Source organism: Salpingoeca rosetta (assembly GCF_000188695.1).
Source record: "Salpingoeca rosetta unplaced genomic scaffold supercont1.6, whole genome shotgun sequence".
Taxonomy (NCBI): Eukaryota; class Choanoflagellata; order Craspedida; family Salpingoecidae; genus Salpingoeca; species Salpingoeca rosetta.
The window spans coordinates 1,537,185-1,553,898 of NW_004754928.1; the positions used below are offsets into that span (position 1 = coordinate 1,537,185).

At 56.1% G+C, this 16,714-nt stretch overlaps 6 protein-coding genes across 6 annotated transcripts in view; 3 read left to right on the forward strand and 3 right to left on the reverse strand.

Moving 5' to 3' along the window:
• Window positions 1-313: 313 nt before the first annotated feature.
• On the forward strand, window positions 314-1,255 carry PTSG_02917 (uncharacterized protein; the record flags this gene model as incomplete). The annotated part of the gene is made up of 2 exons (XM_004996373.1): window positions 314-370; window positions 636-1,255. The coding sequence occupies 2 exons, from the start codon at window positions 314-316 to the stop codon at window positions 894-896; spliced, it is 318 nt and encodes a 105-aa protein (XP_004996430.1). The 3' UTR covers window positions 897-1,255.
• PTSG_02918 (myosin) lies at window positions 1,076-7,362 on the reverse strand. The gene is made up of 4 exons (XM_004996374.1): window positions 7,216-7,362; window positions 5,499-5,701; window positions 5,029-5,229; window positions 1,076-4,760 (listed from the first exon to the last, which is right to left on the reverse strand). The coding sequence occupies exons 2-4, from the start codon at window positions 5,680-5,682 to the stop codon at window positions 1,474-1,476; spliced, it is 3,672 nt and encodes a 1,223-aa protein (XP_004996431.1). The 5' UTR covers window positions 5,683-5,701; window positions 7,216-7,362; the 3' UTR covers window positions 1,076-1,473.
• Window positions 7,363-7,580: 218 nt separating this feature from the next.
• On the forward strand, window positions 7,581-8,637 carry PTSG_02919 (uncharacterized protein). The gene has a single exon (XM_004996375.1). The coding sequence runs from the start codon at window positions 7,587-7,589 to the stop codon at window positions 8,181-8,183; it is 597 nt and encodes a 198-aa protein (XP_004996432.1). The 5' UTR covers window positions 7,581-7,586; the 3' UTR covers window positions 8,184-8,637.
• Window positions 8,638-8,881: 244 nt separating this feature from the next.
• Window positions 8,882-9,891, reverse strand: PTSG_02920 (uncharacterized protein). Its single transcript, XM_004996376.1, has one exon. It carries the CDS (start codon window positions 9,821-9,823, stop codon window positions 8,927-8,929), a length of 897 nt encoding a protein of 298 aa, XP_004996433.1. The 5' UTR covers window positions 9,824-9,891; the 3' UTR covers window positions 8,882-8,926.
• A 239-nt stretch (window positions 9,892-10,130) lies between these two features.
• Window positions 10,131-14,403, reverse strand: PTSG_02921 (uncharacterized protein; the record flags this gene model as incomplete). Its single annotated transcript, XM_004996377.1, has 15 exons — window positions 14,321-14,403; window positions 14,089-14,186; window positions 13,887-13,954; window positions 13,636-13,707; window positions 13,429-13,491; window positions 13,133-13,238; window positions 12,713-12,936; window positions 12,379-12,558; window positions 12,128-12,213; window positions 11,795-11,911; window positions 11,554-11,611; window positions 11,219-11,300; window positions 10,745-10,957; window positions 10,424-10,539; window positions 10,131-10,256 (listed from the first exon to the last, which is right to left on the reverse strand). Exons 1-15 carry the CDS (start codon window positions 14,341-14,343, stop codon window positions 10,131-10,133), a joined length of 1,632 nt encoding a protein of 543 aa, XP_004996434.1. The 5' UTR covers window positions 14,344-14,403.
• Window positions 14,404-15,385: 982 nt separating this feature from the next.
• PTSG_02922 (uncharacterized protein) overlaps window positions 15,386-16,714 on the forward strand; it is a gene marked incomplete at both ends in the record, with an annotated part of 4,745 nt that continues 3,416 nt past the window's right edge. The window contains 4 exons of the mRNA XM_004996378.1: window positions 15,386-15,519; window positions 15,746-15,799; window positions 16,046-16,113; window positions 16,266-16,329. Of these exons, the coding sequence (XP_004996435.1) occupies window positions 15,386-15,519; window positions 15,746-15,799; window positions 16,046-16,113; window positions 16,266-16,329 (320 nt within the window). The remainder of the gene's footprint in view (window positions 15,520-15,745; window positions 15,800-16,045; window positions 16,114-16,265; window positions 16,330-16,714) is intronic.

The following is a 16,714-nucleotide window of genomic DNA, read 5'->3' on the forward strand; positions in this document are numbered from 1 at the left end:
GACTAATTTACGTCAGCTTCCACTAGTCACTGCCGGATTCTTTTTTGCTTTTATAAAAGTAAGGTACAGTAAAGGTCAACCAATTTTCGACTTTTCACGTCACCCTGATTGAAAGCCAAGCGAGGTCTGCTAGCTCCCTTGCGTCGTCTCTGTGTGATATTCCTTTACTCTACTCAAACGTAAATCGTGTGCGTGTTCCTTGTGTACGATGCTTGCATGCTTATCATATTTTATTTAGACGACTCTGCCTCTTCGTCACTTCATCCTCGTATTATTTCATGATTTAACCAGCATGTTAGTGTTGACTCTATTCATGGACAACAGCGGCCTCTCCGGGTCGCGTGCTCAGTCGGACTCGCAGTTCCGCGAGGTTCAGCATTCCTACGCTACCCGCATTCTACGGGTCATCTTTCACTCCTTTTTCTTCTCGCTCGGGTGTGTTCTGTCACAACACTTTTCTTGTCGCATACAGATCCAAAATACACTCACACACACACACTCACACACACACACACACCACACACACATACACACACATTTACCTCAACCGCACGCAACCACTTAAACCAACCAACCAACCCCCCCCCCCCCCACACACACACACACATACACACACACATATGCACAACATGCAGTGGCCTCCGCTTGTGCACGACTTTGACGAGAAGGAGCGGCGAATGGCAGAGACGTTTGGGCTGTACTGGTCCAACATGGCGCGTTACGGCGATCCAAACCACAACCTGGGACCCGACCAGGCAACGTGGCCCGCATACACGCCCGCCTACCGCTCCTGGGCGTCCATGACAGTGCCTGTCGCCATCAACACCCAGCTGGAGAAGGCAAAGTGCGACTTTTGGCAGTCCAGATACACCAAGTACTACTTTGACGGCATGTGATGCTGTGTGATGTGATGGTTGTGTGGTGACTCTTCTTCTGAACTTGCACCTGTTTGCTTGCTCGTGAGCGTGTCCCCTCAATGTGTTGTTGTGTGTTGCGCCAGCACAGTGTGATATTTCTTTGCTTCGTCCATGCCTGCCTCCCTCTCCTGCTTCCATCGCTTGTCCCATGCGTTGCCCTTTCGTTAGCTCTGATGAACGCCGTTAATGACAACCACACAACTCGTCAGCTTTGTTTCTCCCCTGCTTGTCGACCATTGAAACTCATGTGAGGACCATCATCCTGCCACAGCTGTTGTTGACTGAAGTACCATCACTGTTTTCTTCATGTGGCAAACAAACTGAAACCAGAAAAAGCCCAAGAGGAAGTTGAGGCAAGAGAAGAGGAACAAAGGACAACAAAAAAGCACACGCACACACAGCACACTAAACACTCGTTCAGAGAAGACCAAACACACACACAGACACACAAACCACAGCACATAAAAGCAACGACAAACGAGAAAGAAGTTGTAGGGCGGGCGGGACAACAATCGCTTCATCATGACATGACCACCCTCGCTTTCACTGCACCTCTTCACTTCTTGCCCTTTGGTTGAGCACGCACGTAGGGCTGACCGCCGTGACGCTTCCACTCCTCCTCAAACTCGCGGGCAAGAATCTCGGCGCCGCGCTTGCGGGTGAGGCCCGTCTCGTCCAGGCTCAGCTCGCACATCTCCATGTCATCCTTGCCGGCAACGAGGAGCACGGGCGACTGGTCCGGGTGCAGCTCCATCTGCCGCGCAATCCACTGGCCGTCAAAGTGCGCAAACCACCAGCCCTTCTTGCGGTAGCCCTGCTTCTTGTCGCCGGGGCGGATAAACGGGATGCGGAAGTAGCGCTGCGGGCGCTCGTTCTTGGACTTCTTCTTCTTGGGCGGCGCGGGGGCGGCGCCACGCTGCTCGGCGGCACCACGGAGACCGGCCGGGGTGCGCGACGGCTGCTTCTGGTTCTTCTTCATGTTCTTCATCTTCCACGCGTGGTAAACCTTGAGGCGGCGGTGGAACTCCTCGCGGCACGCCTCCAGCAGGTCAATGTCGCACGACGTGTTGATGGTGTCGCGCAGGTCGGCGTACTTCCACTTGGACAGGTCGTGCTTCTTGTGCAGGGCCTCCTGCTTCTTGTTGGCAAAGGTGGTGGCGCGGGTGAGCTGCTTGCGCTTGACGGCGGGGCCCTTGGCAATGGCGTCCTTGGTCTCGTCCGTGAGGGCGGCGTCTGGGTTGGCCTGGTCCTGGGCGAGGCGCATGGCCAGCTCCTGGTCGCGGCGCTCCTGCTCCAGGCGCTGAGCCTCCTCGTGCTCGCGCTTGCGCTCCTCGGCGCGCTTCGCCTGCAGCTTCTTATTGGCCTCCTCCTTCTCCTTCTCGATGCGCATCTTCTCCATGCGCTTGGCCTCCTCCTCGGCCTCCTTCCTGGCCTGCAGCTCCATCTCCTTCTGTCGCTGGGCCTCCTCCTCGACCTCCTTGCGGCGGCGCTCGGCCTCCTCCTTCTCCTTGCGCTGGCGCTCCATCTCCTCCGCCAGCTTCTTCAGGCGCTCCGCCTCCGCGGCGAGCTTCTGCTTCTCCTGCTCCTTCTTGATGCTGGCCAGCTGCTTGTCCATCTTGGTCTGCATGGTGGCCGCCATCTTCTCAATCTGCTCGCGCGTGATGGTCTCGTCCGCCTTGACCTTGACAATGTCAGACTCGAGCGCGTCGCGAACCTCGGCCACCAGCTTCTGGTACTTCTCCTTGTTCTTGGCCAGCTTGTCCACCGTCTCGTTCATGACGTCGAGCTGGCTGCGCAGGGTGTTGAGCTGCTTCACGCCCTCGTAGCGCGGCTTGTGGCGGGAGCGGGCCAGGAACATGAGGATGGTCTTCTGCATGGTGACGGCGGCGCCGGCGCGGGCGCGGATCTTGGCCGCAAACTTGAGGCAGGACACGGTGGCCCAGGCAATCTTCTTCCAGCGCTGCTTGATGAGCCACTCCATGACCTTGCTGACGAGGTTGGCCAGGTTCTCCGGGTCGGCGCGCATGATGGTGTCAAACTCGGCAAACTTGCCCGGGCGGAAGAAGACCTTGGACACGCCAAACTGGAAGTCGTCCTCGCTGAGGCCGAGGGCCTTGAAGAGGGCCTTGGCGAAGGTGCGCGGGTCGAGCTGGGCCAGGGCGGGCGGGAGCACGGACTTGTACATGTCGTAGAGGTCCTGGAAGGCGGTACGGGAGGGGAAGCCGCCCTGCATGAGGTCGAGGACGGAGACCATACCGGCGCACTGGAGCTGGGAGAGAATGTCGCCGCCGCTGAAGAGCTTGGGCTGCATCTTCTGGTTGGGCTTGATGCAGCGGATGAAGGAGGAGCGGGTGGAGTGCAGCTTGTCCATGAGCTGGCCCAGGGCGACCTTGAACTTGTTGCCGAGGGAGATGAGGGTGATCTTGCCCTGCTTGGGCACGGGCTCGCCCTCCCTGGGGACGAAGAGCTGCTTGGTGAACTCGTCCTTGGACGAGTCCATGAGGGAGAAGAGGTCGTAGGTGAGGGCGTCGTTGTTCTTGTCGATGAAGCCGTCCGTCTGGTAGCACACGGCGCCGGCAAAGTGGCGGATGATGAAGCCCTCCGAGTCGCGCAGCTTCTTGTAGTAGGCCATCTTGGACTTGCGCGGGAGCTGCAGGCGGAAGTGGTTCTTGTGCTTGGCGTGGAGCTTCTCGGTGAAGTTGCCGTCGGTGGCCTTGGGCAGCTTGGACTCCTCGTCGAGCATGGAGAGGATGCCCTCGGGCTTGAGCTCAATGAGGTCGATGCAGTCCTGGTTGTCGACGTACTCGACCTCCTTGAACTTGATGCTCTCCTTGACGTAGAGCTCCTGCTCGTCCTTGAGGACGCGCTCGTTGAAGAACTGCTGCAGCTTCTCGTTGCAGTAGTTGATGCAAAACTGCTCAAACGAGTTGACCTCAAAGTACTCAAAGCCGGCAATGTCCAGCACGCCGATGAAGCTCTCGGACTTGTCAAAGGGGAAGCACTTGTTGATGCGGGTGACAATCCAGTCGAAGAGCTTGGAGTAGAGGGCCTTGGCCAGGGCGTCGCGGCCGTACGAGGCCTCGGCAACGGGCTTGCCCTTCTTGGAGGGGCCCGAGCCGGGGATGTTGATGGTGTTGTAGCAGAGGGCGTCGTTGAGGGCGTCCTTCTCCAGGCCGAGCACCTTGGCCACGCCCTCGAGCGAGCCCATGGTGTCGCCGCTGACGCTGGAGCCGTCGCCGCTCTCCTCAAAGCCAACGTTGCCAATGTGCAGGACGGCGGCGGAGATGCGGAAGACGTCGGCCTTCTCCTTGGCGTCGAGGCCGCAGTCGTTCATGGACTTCTCCATGACGGCAAAGTCCTTGACGTCGTCGAGGAACTGGATGTCGCCCGTGATGCCCTTCTTGAGGTAGGCAAAGGAGGCCACGTCGCCGAGGTTGAGCGCCTGCTTCATCGAGTCTGGGGCGCCCTTGCACATGCGGTAGAAGACGTGGTAGTTGCGCTCCTTGTCCGACTGGTCGATGATGCGGCTCTTCTCCAGCAGGTAGTGCTCAATGTGGGCGCCGGAGACGAGGTAGTTGCGGTTGAAGTGCAGCTCAACAAACTTGCCAAAGCGGGACGAGTTGTTGTTGCGGGTGGTCTTGGCGTTCCCAAAGGACTCGAGGAAGGGGTTGGCGGCAAGGATGCGGCTCTCCAGGTTCTCGACGGCGCCACCGCCACCGTACGACTCCGTCAGGTAGCGCAGCAGATGCTTGGTGGACTCGGTCTTACCGGCACCAGACTCGCCAGACACAACAATGCCCTGGCTCAGCTGCAGGTTGCGCATGTCACGGTACGCCTTATCGGCTGTGTGTGTGGGGGGGGGGGGTGGGGAGGAAGTTGATGTGAGTCATGGGTGTGTTTTTGTTTTTGGGGGGGGGGGGTCTGGGCACAAAACATGTCACACGTTGGAAATACCAACACGCATGCGCGTGCTTGCATGCGCAAACACAAGCGCACACGTGAAACAAACACGCAAACAAACATGCACACACACGCAAACATGCACACACACGCAAACAAACATGCACACACACAGGCATACACACAAGCACGTGCATGCGCTGCAACTCACCAATGGCGTAAACGTGGGGCGGCAGGACACCGAGGGAGACACCGCGGTACTTGGCAATGTTCTCCGAGGAGTAGATGTCGAGCGTGTGGTATGGGTTGATGGCCAGGAGAATGTTGGCCGTGTAGGTGTAGATCTTGTCGTTCATGAAACGACGGCGAAGGTTGTGCAGGAGGGTGGCCTCGTTCAGGTACATGAGGGCGCCTGCGGTGCGTATGTGTGTGTGTGTGTGTGAGAGAGTGTTGTTTGTGTGTGTGTGTGCGTGTGTGTGTGTGTGTGTGTGTGTGTGTGTGTGTGTGTGTGTGTGTGTGTGTGTTTGTTTGTGTGAGTGTGCGCGCGCTGTTGGTTGTCTTCTCTCAAGCGGGCCACAACCAACATCCGGACACGGCGCCAAAGACGCACGTATCACAACCACACCACGGACGCTACGCACACAGCAGCATACGTCTTCGACTTTCATGTGTGCAACTCACAGTTGTCATCCTGGTCCTTGGCGCCGTCTTCCTCGGCAGGGTAGACGGCATCGTAAGGGGCCTCGATGATCTTTCCACCATCTGCGGGCTGCACGGAGAGAGTGTCGGTGCCAAAGTCGACAATCTCGCCGAGGATGAACCCCTCCTGAATGTGGGGGGCCCACACTTTCTTGCCGTGATCCATGGCGAAAACGCAAGGGCGTCTGCGTTGCGTGTGTGTGTGTGTGTGTGTGTGTGCGTATTTGTGTGTGTGTGTGTGAGTGTGTGAATGTGTGTGTGGGGGGAGTGGATGAGGGCACAATGAGCGGTTGCTGAAATACAAACACAACAAACAGCGCTGTGCGTAGTGCTTTGGCTGTGGGTGTTGTTGGTGTCTGTGTCAATGTGTGTGTTGTAGGCTAGCGTTGCTTGCGGCTTTGTGTCCAGCCCTCTTCATCCACCCATCCACCCACCCACCAACACAAACAAACAAACACCCAACAGCTGCTGCGGCTGCGACTGCGGCTGCTTCTGCTGTGAAGGTTTTCCCACGAATGCTATGTGCTGATGTGTACGTGTGTGTTTGTGTTTGTGCGTGTGGCTGCTTCGTTGGTTGTTGTTGTTGTTGTTGGTGGTGGTGGTGGGTGAGCACAGCTGCAGCAACAACTGCGGCGACAACCACACCGACAGCACCGCTGCTTGCGTTGCTGTGACCGTGTTCCCAGGACCTGCCTCGTTGCTGGTTGGCTGGTTGGTTGCTGGTTGCTGTGGTTGCTGTTCAACGCGTCGTTCCTTGCTTCCCTTCCCTTCACACCCGCTTCCCTTCACACCCGCTTCCCTTCACCGCCCTTCACCACCACCACGACCAGACCAGACCACACACCGACAACCAAACCCAAACAACGCGCCACCACCACCACACCACACACACACCACCAGCAACAGCAGCAGCAACCGCACCACCGCACACTCACCGAGGGGTGTGTCGGTGGAGTCGCCAAGCAGGAAGGAACACACAAGACGGAGAGGAGAGTGCGTTTGTGTGTGAAGTGACGCGAGAGAGAGTAAACCAGCTCACCCCCGGCACACAAACCAAAACTGTTGTGCCAACACAGACCAACCAAACAAACAATAAAAAAAAAAATTCTTGTCTGTTATTCTGGGCCTTTGTGTGGTTCGTTCAGTGTGCGCACCCCGCCCCTCCTGAGCTGGCGAATCGTAGCGCTCAATGTCGTATCCACCGTGGCTTTCTGGATGCTTTCGAGATTTGTGGCGACTGCGCCAGGTATATTTTGCTGAAAGAAAACTGGGAAAGACGTGTCATCGCACTTTATGTGGTGTCGGGATGACCGGTGGCGGCGGCGGCAACAGGAGCCGCGATGGTGGCGGGCACAACAACAGCAGCCGTGACAGTGGCGGTGGCGTTCACAACAGCAGCAGCAGCAGCAGCACCAACAACAGCAGCAACAGCAGTGGTGGCAGCACGGCCAGGGCGGCGGCAGCGGCGACGGGGACGCACCGAGCACGAGGTGGGAAGGGTGGTGATGTGACCTTTACTCTTGACTGTTCCCTTCACACCCGCTTCCCTTCACACCCGCTTCCCTTCACCGCCCTTCACCACCACCACGACCAGACCAGACCACACACCGACAACCAAACCCAAACAACGCGCCACCACCACCACACCACACACACACCACCAGCAACAGCAGCAGCAACCGCACCACCGCACACTCACCGAGGGGTGTGTCGGTGGAGTCGCCAAGCAGGAAGGAACACACAAGACGGAGAGGAGAGTGCGTTTGTGTGTGAAGTGACGCGAGAGAGAGTAAACCAGCTCACCCCCGGCACACAAACCAAAACTGTTGTGCCAACACAGACCAACCAAACAAACAATAAAAAAAAAAATTCTTGTCTGTTATTCTGGGCCTTTGTGTGGTTCGTTCAGTGTGCGCACCCCGCCCCTCCTGAGCTGGCGAATCGTAGCGCTCAATGTCGTATCCACCGTGGCTTTCTGGATGCTTTCGAGATTTGTGGCGACTGCGCCAGGTATATTTTGCTGAAAGAAAACTGGGAAAGACGTGTCATCGCACTTTATGTGGTGTCGGGATGACCGGTGGCGGCGGCGGCAACAAGAGCCGCGATGGCGTTCACAACAGCAACAGCAGCAGCAGCACCAACAACAGCAGCAGCAGCAGCAGTGGTGGCAGCACGGCCAGGGCGGCGGCAGCGGCAAAGGGGACGCACCGAGCACGAGGTGGGAAGGGTGGTGAGCCCAAGCAACGAAACCTGCGCGTGACGCACACGCGATCTCGGCCGTCAACAGCTGCGCGTCAACAGCACAACGTGCTGAGCATCATTGGCGCGTGCGTGTTCACGCTGCTGCTCATCATCTACCTGGCAAACACACAGCGGCTGCGCGACATCGGGCCAGACACGCAGCGCGTGCCCGTTGTCGCAGCAGCAGCAGCAGCAGCCGCGACAGCATCCCTGTCACACAACCAACCACGCTCCGTTGACCCAGCCAGCTCCCAGTACACAACACATAATAAGCAACCCCGGCGCACAAACACCACCACCTTTAAGCAACAGCAACAACAACAGCAACAGCAACAGCGCCGAATACGGCATCGTCGTGGCAGCGAGCCCATGCAGACCAGCACCAGCTTACCCACCACCGCCGACGAGCCAGCTGCTGCTGCTTGAGTGTGTGTGTGGGGGGGTGTGTGTGTACGCGTTTGTGTCTGTGCGTATGTGTGTGATATGATGTGCGTGTATGTGTGTGTGTGCTTCTGTCATGACCTTTGCCTCGTGTTGAGACACACTTGCAGGCTGTGTGTGTGTATGTATGTTTGTTTGCTGTGGTGCTCGCTGTTTCTGACCCTGTGCATCCTCTTCCCTCTCGAGCACACTTTGGCTTCATCTGACATGTGCACAGCTCCAGCAGCGCTTCCTCCGCTGAGCAGTTGTTCGCTTGTACACTTGCTTTCTCGTCTTTCTTCGGCTTTCTTGGCTTTCCTGCCTTTCTTTGATCGACCCCCTTGAACCTCTAGGCAACCCACGCGCAAGCATCTTGTTTGAACAGCTCGGCTGTGCGTCCCGCATATGTTTATTGCTTTGGCGGGCGAATGACCGTGTAAATAAACATGGACATCAACGAGGCTGGTATGGTGGGAGAACGCGTGAAGGTGAGGGGAGGGAGCACTCCGCGCACACACTCACTCAGTGACTGACGCACACACACAATCACACACACACTCACTCACACACACGCACACACACACACACACACTCACTCACTCACTCACTCACTCACTCACTCACTCACTCACTCACTCACTCACTCACTCACTCACTCACTCACTGACGCACACACACACACACACACACACACACACACACACACACACACACACACACACACACACGCGCGCGCGCGCGCGCGCGCGTCATGCTCGGAAGATGCCACACCAGGCCAGAGGTGGCTGGGACAAGGAGGCATAAGTGGGCGTCATATCAAACCGCGACGGCTGCACAGAGACCTGCTCAAAGTCTGCAAACGCACGACAGAGCTCCTCCCGTGTCAGCACAGAGGGCCCAACTTCAGGCTCATCCGCGTTGCCCGTCAGTGTGAACATGTACCCGCCCGGGCGAAGCAGGCGCTTGTACACCGCAACGATGCCTCGCTCATCAATCTGCCGCAGCACGTGAAACGTCTGGCAGTCATACACCAGGTCGTAGCTGTGGGGTGTCACAGCAGCGTCGCCAGTCGCCTCCTCCTGTTGTGGTTGCTGCTGTTGCTGCTGTTGTTGTTCGTACTCGCTGTCGGTGTGGGCTTCAGCAGCCCACGGTAGCTGAAATGCGTCTGCAACCAGGAACGTGCAGCAGTCGCTGACACCCGCGTGCTCCGCACGCTCCTTGGCTGCTGCAACTGCGTCTGCAACCAGGTCCACTCCAGTCACCACAAACCCTTGCTGCGCCAGGTACACACACGACGCCCCCGTGCCGCACCCAATCTCAATGGCGCGCGGTCGGCGTCTCGCAGCCGTAGCTGCTCCGTCGCTGCTGCTGCTTGCGGTAGGCGCCTGCTCGCCTGTTGTTTCCGTCGTTGTTGCTGCTGTTGCCGCTGTTGCTGCTGTTGCTGCTTCCCATGCCGGCAGGAACGTGTTCTCCACAAACTCCACGAGCTGCGACGCCGGCTTCCCGCTGTCCCAGGGCAGGAAGCCTTTGTCATAGTAGCGGTGCCACTTCCCTGTCGCTTCCTCGCTCATGTTTGTTGTTTCTGCTGTTTGTTGTGTTTGTTCAATGAATGAACGACGTGTGTGACATGATTTGATTTGACACATGACAAACAAAAGAAGGCGGCACAGTTGAGATGTGACATGATGTGAGACAGCAATGATGGTTGCGCGGGTTGTTTTACTATGGAATCAGGGGCAAGGAACTGGCGAGCTAGCCATGAAGGGGAGTGAACACAGTCACGTATGTACACGTGGTAAATGTTGGCAGCCCAACGACACAGCGGCTATGGACATGAGATGAGGCTATCGATGCCATGATGGTCATTCGTGACGGTAACTGCACGAAGTACGAGCGCCACGAAATGTGTGTGGCGGGCAGGTGGATGAAACACGGTTCAAGGGGTTCCAGGGTTCACCACTCGCGAGTGGCCGGATCCTTGCCGGCGGCCTCCTTGCCTTCCTTGTGCAAGCGATCCAACGTGTACATGTCCTTGGAATACACGTAATGCGTCGTGATCCATCGAACAGAGCAGCACTCCTGCAGTGTGTGTGTGTGTGTGTGTGTGAGAATGGGCGTGGGTGTGAGAGTGAGAGGGGAGAGACGAGGGGAAGGGCATTCGTGAGATAGCTGCATGTGATGCAACGAAGTACACGCTCACACATGAACAAACAAACACACACACACATGCTGCTGCTGCGTCGTACCAGCTCGTCGCGTGGTGGGTAGTACGTGTAGCGCCAGTACCAAAAGTTGGGCTTCTTCGTCTTTGTGATGTCATATCTCAACCGCTGCACGTTCAGCGGCAGGAAGCGCTCTCGCCCTGACAGTGGGCGTCATGGGTGAGTCATGAGGCATGGACGGTGGCATTGTAACTGTGATGTGTGGGGGGGGGGAGGATGGCAGTCCCTCATGCAACATGTGCGCCAAATGAAACACGCACAACGCACATGATACACACACGCACACAAACACACACACACGCACGCACACACGCACACATGCAAACGCGAAGCAGTTCACATTACCGATGCTGTCTCGGGTGTCCTCGCAGTGAATATTGAGCTTTGCCAGGCTGCGTGCAATCTCCACGTCCTCTGCCACGCCGTTCTTGCGAAACACCTTGTCTGCGTTGTCCCCAAGCATCTTCAGCGCTCGCCTGCTCAGGATGTACCCTGCACCGCCACTGTGGTACGACATCTCGTACTCCTTCTTGCCCCGATGCAGCAGGAACCGGCGCCCTGTGTGTGTGTGTGTGTGTGTGTGTGTGTGTGTGTGTGTGTGTGTGTGTGTGTGTGTGTGTGTGTGTGTGTGTGTGTGTGTGTGTGTGTGTGTGTGTGTGTGTGTGTGTGTGTGTGATAAGAAGGAGCAGCATGGTTCAATGCAAGAGGCAGGATGTCGCCGGAGACAAGAGTTCCGGGGCCAACTGTGCCACCCAACAGACACGTTTGTCAAACCGCGCGCAGCCACAATAGTCACGTCCAGCAATCTCAACCACGCACCGAAGAAGTGGGGGCGGTCTGGGTCGTAGTCATCGAGGAACGACCTGAGGTTGTCCACCATCACGTAGGAGTCATCGTCCAGCTGAAATGCAATGGCGGTGGCGACGCAGTGGTGAGACATACGGTATTGGCACAACGCAAGCTGGCTGACTACTGTGCCAACTCTCACATATGAATGACCACAGAACCACACGCCCACACGCACGCATCCACGCGCTCTAACGCACACACACACACACACACACACACACACACACACACACACACACACACACACACACACACACACACACACACACACACACACACACGTGCATGTACAGCGTCTAGCTCACCTTCATGAACCAGTCATACTTGTCCAAGAAGTGTGTGTATGCGTACAAGAGGGATAGTCTGTGGGAAAATCGCCAAACAAGGGAGTGAAGGTGAGACGGTGCGACGCATGATTGCGAAACTCGCACACGGGCACTCTGTAAATTCTTTCTTTGGTGGAGAGTCAGTGTGGTTCATCCCTTCATCCATCACTCACACCATCACATCAAACGAAGAAACTCGCTTCCCTCACTGGACTACTACCTCGTTTTGAGCCAGAGGTCTTTCCGATCCTCGTCCTTGATGGGTATGATCACGGTGTTGAGGCCCTGGAAGTGCTCGGATGTCATGAACGCCAGCCCATCAAACCGCCCACCCCACCTGAAGACAGAAGGAGGAGGAGGGGGTTAGCAGGGGAGAGACGCGCGCGGAGTGCAGAGAGCAGGTAGCAGGGAGAGCAGGGGAGTTCGCTTGCATGAGGGAAGAACAAACGAATGAACCGAGTCACGCGCGCGCGTCAGCTCGCTGACAAATCACTACAAGTCACGCAGCAAGACCGCCACAACACGACCAACGGAACGCGACATTGGTACGTACGTTCTGTTGACGGCAATTGCCTTTGGATCGTGACGTTGGGGTGTTGTCAGCACGAGCGCAAAGACGCTGGCGCCCTTCTTCGGGTTCTGTGTACATATTCCAATGCGCGGCCATGTGAGTTGGAAGATGGATAGGAGGAGGAGGATGGTAATGTTCTGTGAAGCTACCGTTGGCACGCACGCGCTGCTCTGTGTGAGTGCAAGGTACACACACACACACACACACACACGTAAACATGCACAAACACGCACCGCGTCTGGAGGAGTGCCGTATGGCGGCTCGTCTGGCATGGTGTTGAGCATGTATGCGGGTACGGGCTCCTGTGGTTTGTCTGCATCGTCCTTGTTGCCACCGGCTTTGATCACCACATCCTCCCCACCCTCTCCCTGTGCCAGCAGCTTGCCCATGTCCACTTTGCTGTCCAGTCCAAGCTGTACGGTTGCACACACGTGTACATGATGGCGTGTCGCGTGTGAGAAAGGATGACGTGGATGAAGGCTGCAGGCAAGTGGTGGGTGGGTGATTGAGAGGAGGTGTATCAAGATGCAAGCAAGGCAGTTAGAGCATTCCCAATTGGAGCCATACCCGCTTGATCATGTCCCTCATGACAGGGCTGAGGGTGGGACCGGACGCTTTCCCCTGTTGTTTCCCATCGGCTGCCGCGTCATCATCGCTTGCGCCATGCTTGTTCTTCGCTTTCTCGTCGCTCTTCTTGGATTGCGGCTCCTTCCCAACGACCACGGCGTTGGCGTTTGCGTCTTTTGCATGCTGCCCGTGCTGTCGCTGTTGTTGTTGTTCCGAATCACCCCCTGACAACGAAGGAGCGAGGGCGACGGAGAGTAGGGGGAAGGAAAACAGTAGGGGGAGAAGCGCGCCGTGCAGTTAGGCAAGTGTGAGTACAAACTGCAAAGGAACACTCACTCGCATACGCGCACACACATAAACACACACCCACACACATGTTAGAAGCAGTTGCGTGCAAGCATAAAGGGCACGGGCACACACCGTTGTTGCCTGGTCGATTGACGTGCACTTCCATGGCAGCCTGTTTCGGAGACGCGGCCTGCTGAACGTTGCTTCGCCGAAACAACTCTCGTGCAATGACATTCGCCTACAGGTGTGTGCGTGTGGGGGTACAGGGGTGAGGGGATTGTGAGTGAGGGCGAGGGAGTTGGGGGCTTGGGGCAGGCAGAGACGAGCACACACACACACACACACACACACACACACACACACACACACACACACACACACACACACACACACAGCTGCCTGCAAACTTGGCTCGCTTGTTGACGTACAACGGCGTCATCGTCATCGGGACCTTGGTGGCGCTGTTGGATCAGCTCGAGCGCCTCAATTGCCTGAGGTAGTGTGTGAGGTAATGTGTGACAACATGTCTCCGCTTATGTTACACGGTGCATGGCCAAACTGATGCACACACACGCACGCGCGCGCGCACACAGCTTGCTGGAAGCGGGCATGCAGGCAAGCAAAACGATGCGAACCTGTAGCATTTGCTCATTGGGCGGGTTGTGGACTTCCTCTTCGTTGGGCTGTGCGGCAGCTGAGGCGCGCTGCTGCTTGTGTGTTGGGTGGGAGCAAGGGTGGTGTGTTAGGCATCAAAACGAGGTGCATGGAAGGGGGAACTGGACATGAATCCCAACCTATTCGCACACGTGCAACTGGGGTGTTTGCTTGCATGCACGCAAGGAAGCAGGCTGCTGCAGTTGCGCCAGCATTTTGCGAGAAAGCTCACCTGACGCGTGTCTGTGTCAGACACTTCTTGCAAGGACTGCGCCATCCTTCTCGGTGCAGGGATGACAACTGTGGTTGCGTGAATGTGAGAGGGGGGGGTATGAGTGGGTGAGAACGTGAAGTTGGGTGGCCGACGGCATGCATCATCATGAGTTGCAGCTGAGACAAGAGCACGTGACTTCCCGCATTCCTAGTCTTCTTACCTTGAGGACCGCTGTTGCAGCTGGAGTGGGCCCACATCATGCCGATGGTGATGCCCAGCGACAAGAAGAGCACCAGCACAACAAGCCGCTCATATTCCCTGCAGGCAAAAACGACAGTTGTTGTGTTTGTGCGTTCTCAGAAAGAAGGAAAGAGGACGACGGGAGAGGAAGGGGCAAGGGATCTGCTTGTGAGGATGAGCACACGCAAGAAAGCACACACGAGTGAGCGTACCCGAGCCGAAGCAGCCGTGGCATGGTTGCAGAGTTGAGGATATTGAGTCGAATGGTGGTGGGTGGGCTTGTGGAGGGAAGCGATAGCGTGGAATGGATTTGTTGTGCTTTGTTGTGGAGGACGTTGCACTTAATGAAAATCAGGCACATCTTCACATGAATTTCTCGGTCATTGTGTGTCCGCGAAGCAAAGAGGCGCGCGAGCAGGCGAGCAAGCTTCAGCGCTCTCTTTGTGCTTTGCGTGCACTGCGTGTTCACCCCTCATGCCTGCAGGCCTGCTTGTGGTTTGCTGACAAAGGCACGGGGAACGAACAAGAACAAGGGTGAGACAAGGAGGGTGAGGAGAATGAAGACTTGCCATTTCGTACTTTTCTTTTGTCCGATTTGATTTGCTCCGTTCTTTTTCCTGTGCGTCATCGTGCAAAACAACAGTGCCAGCTCGAGGACGCTGTAGGGAGTATAACAAAGCAGCTGACTGTGGCGTTGGGTGCGGAAGAAGGAAAGAAGGAAGGAAAGTGTAAAGCTGCTGGTGAAGGGTTAGCGAAACACAGACATTAAGCCTTTGGAACAATTCTGAAGGTACATATCTTCTCCCTGTGTACTCCTTCGCTGTTGCCACTTCCGAGAGCCACAGCATGTTCATCACGGCTTCTCCGACAGCTGCTGCAGAGGCTGATGATGTGCGACCATAGAGAGGAGCAAGAGGCGAACAGGGAGAACGAACAAGTTGAAGGAAGCTGATGTGAGGAAACACACATTCAAATCTCCCGCCATGAATGTACGAAAATTGAGGCAAATCATTCACCATATTTCAGAAACCGCCGTCGCCAAACAACAACGATGAGGTTGTTGGCGTGTGTGTGTGTCGTGTGTGTGTCTGTGTGTGTGTGTGTGTGTGTGTGTGTGTGTGTGTGTGTGTGTCTGTGTCTGTGTGTGTGTTGTGTGTGTGTGTGTCTGTGTGTGTGTGTGTCTGTGTGTGTGTGTGTGGATGCGACCTCCCACAGCCTTCCCCTCACAACATCGCGCCTCGTGTTTTGACCACCGTTACATTACTCCACGCAGCGGGATGATCTTCAAGCTTGGGGATGGCGTGCATCCCATGATCAAGCAAACACTGGAGGCGCAGGGCTGGATCGAGTTTGATCCAACAAAGCATGACGAAAACGACTGGAACCTGCACTGGAAATCATCCCGTTTCAGGTGCGCTGCAATGTGTGGTGTGTGGTGAACACGCTGCACTGCGCTGCATCGTAGCCATCTTCAGCCTGTATGCGTGCATGCGCGCGCATCACACACAGTCGCACAGTGACGGGATCAGAACACCAACAGTCGCGCTTGTTTCGACTCACGTCGCCCATGTCGTGCTACACTTGGTTTCTGGCCACCTCATCTATATCATTGTTTGTGCATGACCTCGTTGTTACAGCGCACTCGAGTTTCGAGACGTGCAGCCCTGGCAGCGGTTGAACCACTTTCAAGGGTGAGGCGCAGTGGAGTGTGTGTGTGTGTGTGTGTTTGTGTTGGTGGCGGGGGCGGGGTGGTAGAGGTGATCGCCATGCCATGGCTGTGTTTCATGCTCACATGATCATCTGGGTTTACTGTTGGCACTCACTACGTTTGCACCCCACAACACTGCCATGCCATGGCTGTGTGTCGGACTGACATGACTATCTGGGTTTACTGTTCGCACTCACTACGTTTGCACCCCCACAACACTGACTGCCAGATCCATCGATATCACGCGCAAGGACCGGCTGTGTCGCATGGTGCGCAAGATGACCCTCCATCATGGAAGTACGTGGCCGTGCGTGTGTGACTGCTGCAGCAATTTTCGTTCACTGTCCATGTCATGTGCTCGTGTACTCTCGTGTGCGTGTGTGGGTGTCCTCTGACCTTCTTTCTCTGTGTTTGGTTTCCCTTTGGGGGCCTGCTTCGTCGCATCCTAGAAACGTACAACTTTGCACCCATGTCATTCGTGCTCCCCACGGACCTTGACAAGTTTCGCCAGGAGTTTGCCGATCGGGTATGTTGTGTGTCGGGGGGGGGGGGGGGGGGGGGGGGGGGTTATTTTGAAAATGTGTGTGTGTGTGGATTTGTGTGTGTTTATTTGCCTGAATATTTGTGTGTGTGTGTGGGGGTGTTGCTTTGTGTGCCTGTGTGCCTGTCCGACATTAAATTTAACCTAATTGGGGGCGTGCGTGTGTATGTGTGGGCGTGTGTGTGTGTGTGTGTGTCTGGCGGTGTTGCTGTGTGAACGCAAAGAAGACACCAAAATGTGAAGTAATTTCTCGATCTTTACAGTGAATATTGAAGTTTGAAATCATCCACAAAAGTGAGTTAACAACTATTATACATTTTTGTGATTGTCTAATTTTTTTTTTTAATTTTTTACTAT

Bases quoted from the DNA above. Each gene is read 5' to 3' on its own strand.
- PTSG_02920 (XM_004996376.1), bottom strand. From the start codon at position 9,823: ATGTGTCAAATCAAATCATGTCACACACGTCGTTCATTCATTGAACAA.
- PTSG_02919 (XM_004996375.1), top strand. From the start codon at position 7,587: ATGACCGGTGGCGGCGGCGGCAACAAGAGCCGCGATGGCGTTCACAAC.
- PTSG_02918 (XM_004996374.1), bottom strand. From the start codon at position 5,682: ATGGATCACGGCAAGAAAGTGTGGGCCCCCCACATTCAGGAGGGGTTC. The intron at 5,230-5,498 runs GTGAGTTGCACA...TACGCACCGCAG, and splicing joins CAAGGACCAGGATGACAACT to GCGCCCTCATGTACCTGAAC. The intron at 4,761-5,028 runs GTGAGTTGCAGC...CCACACACACAG, and splicing joins GCCCCACGTTTACGCCATTG to CCGATAAGGCGTACCGTGAC.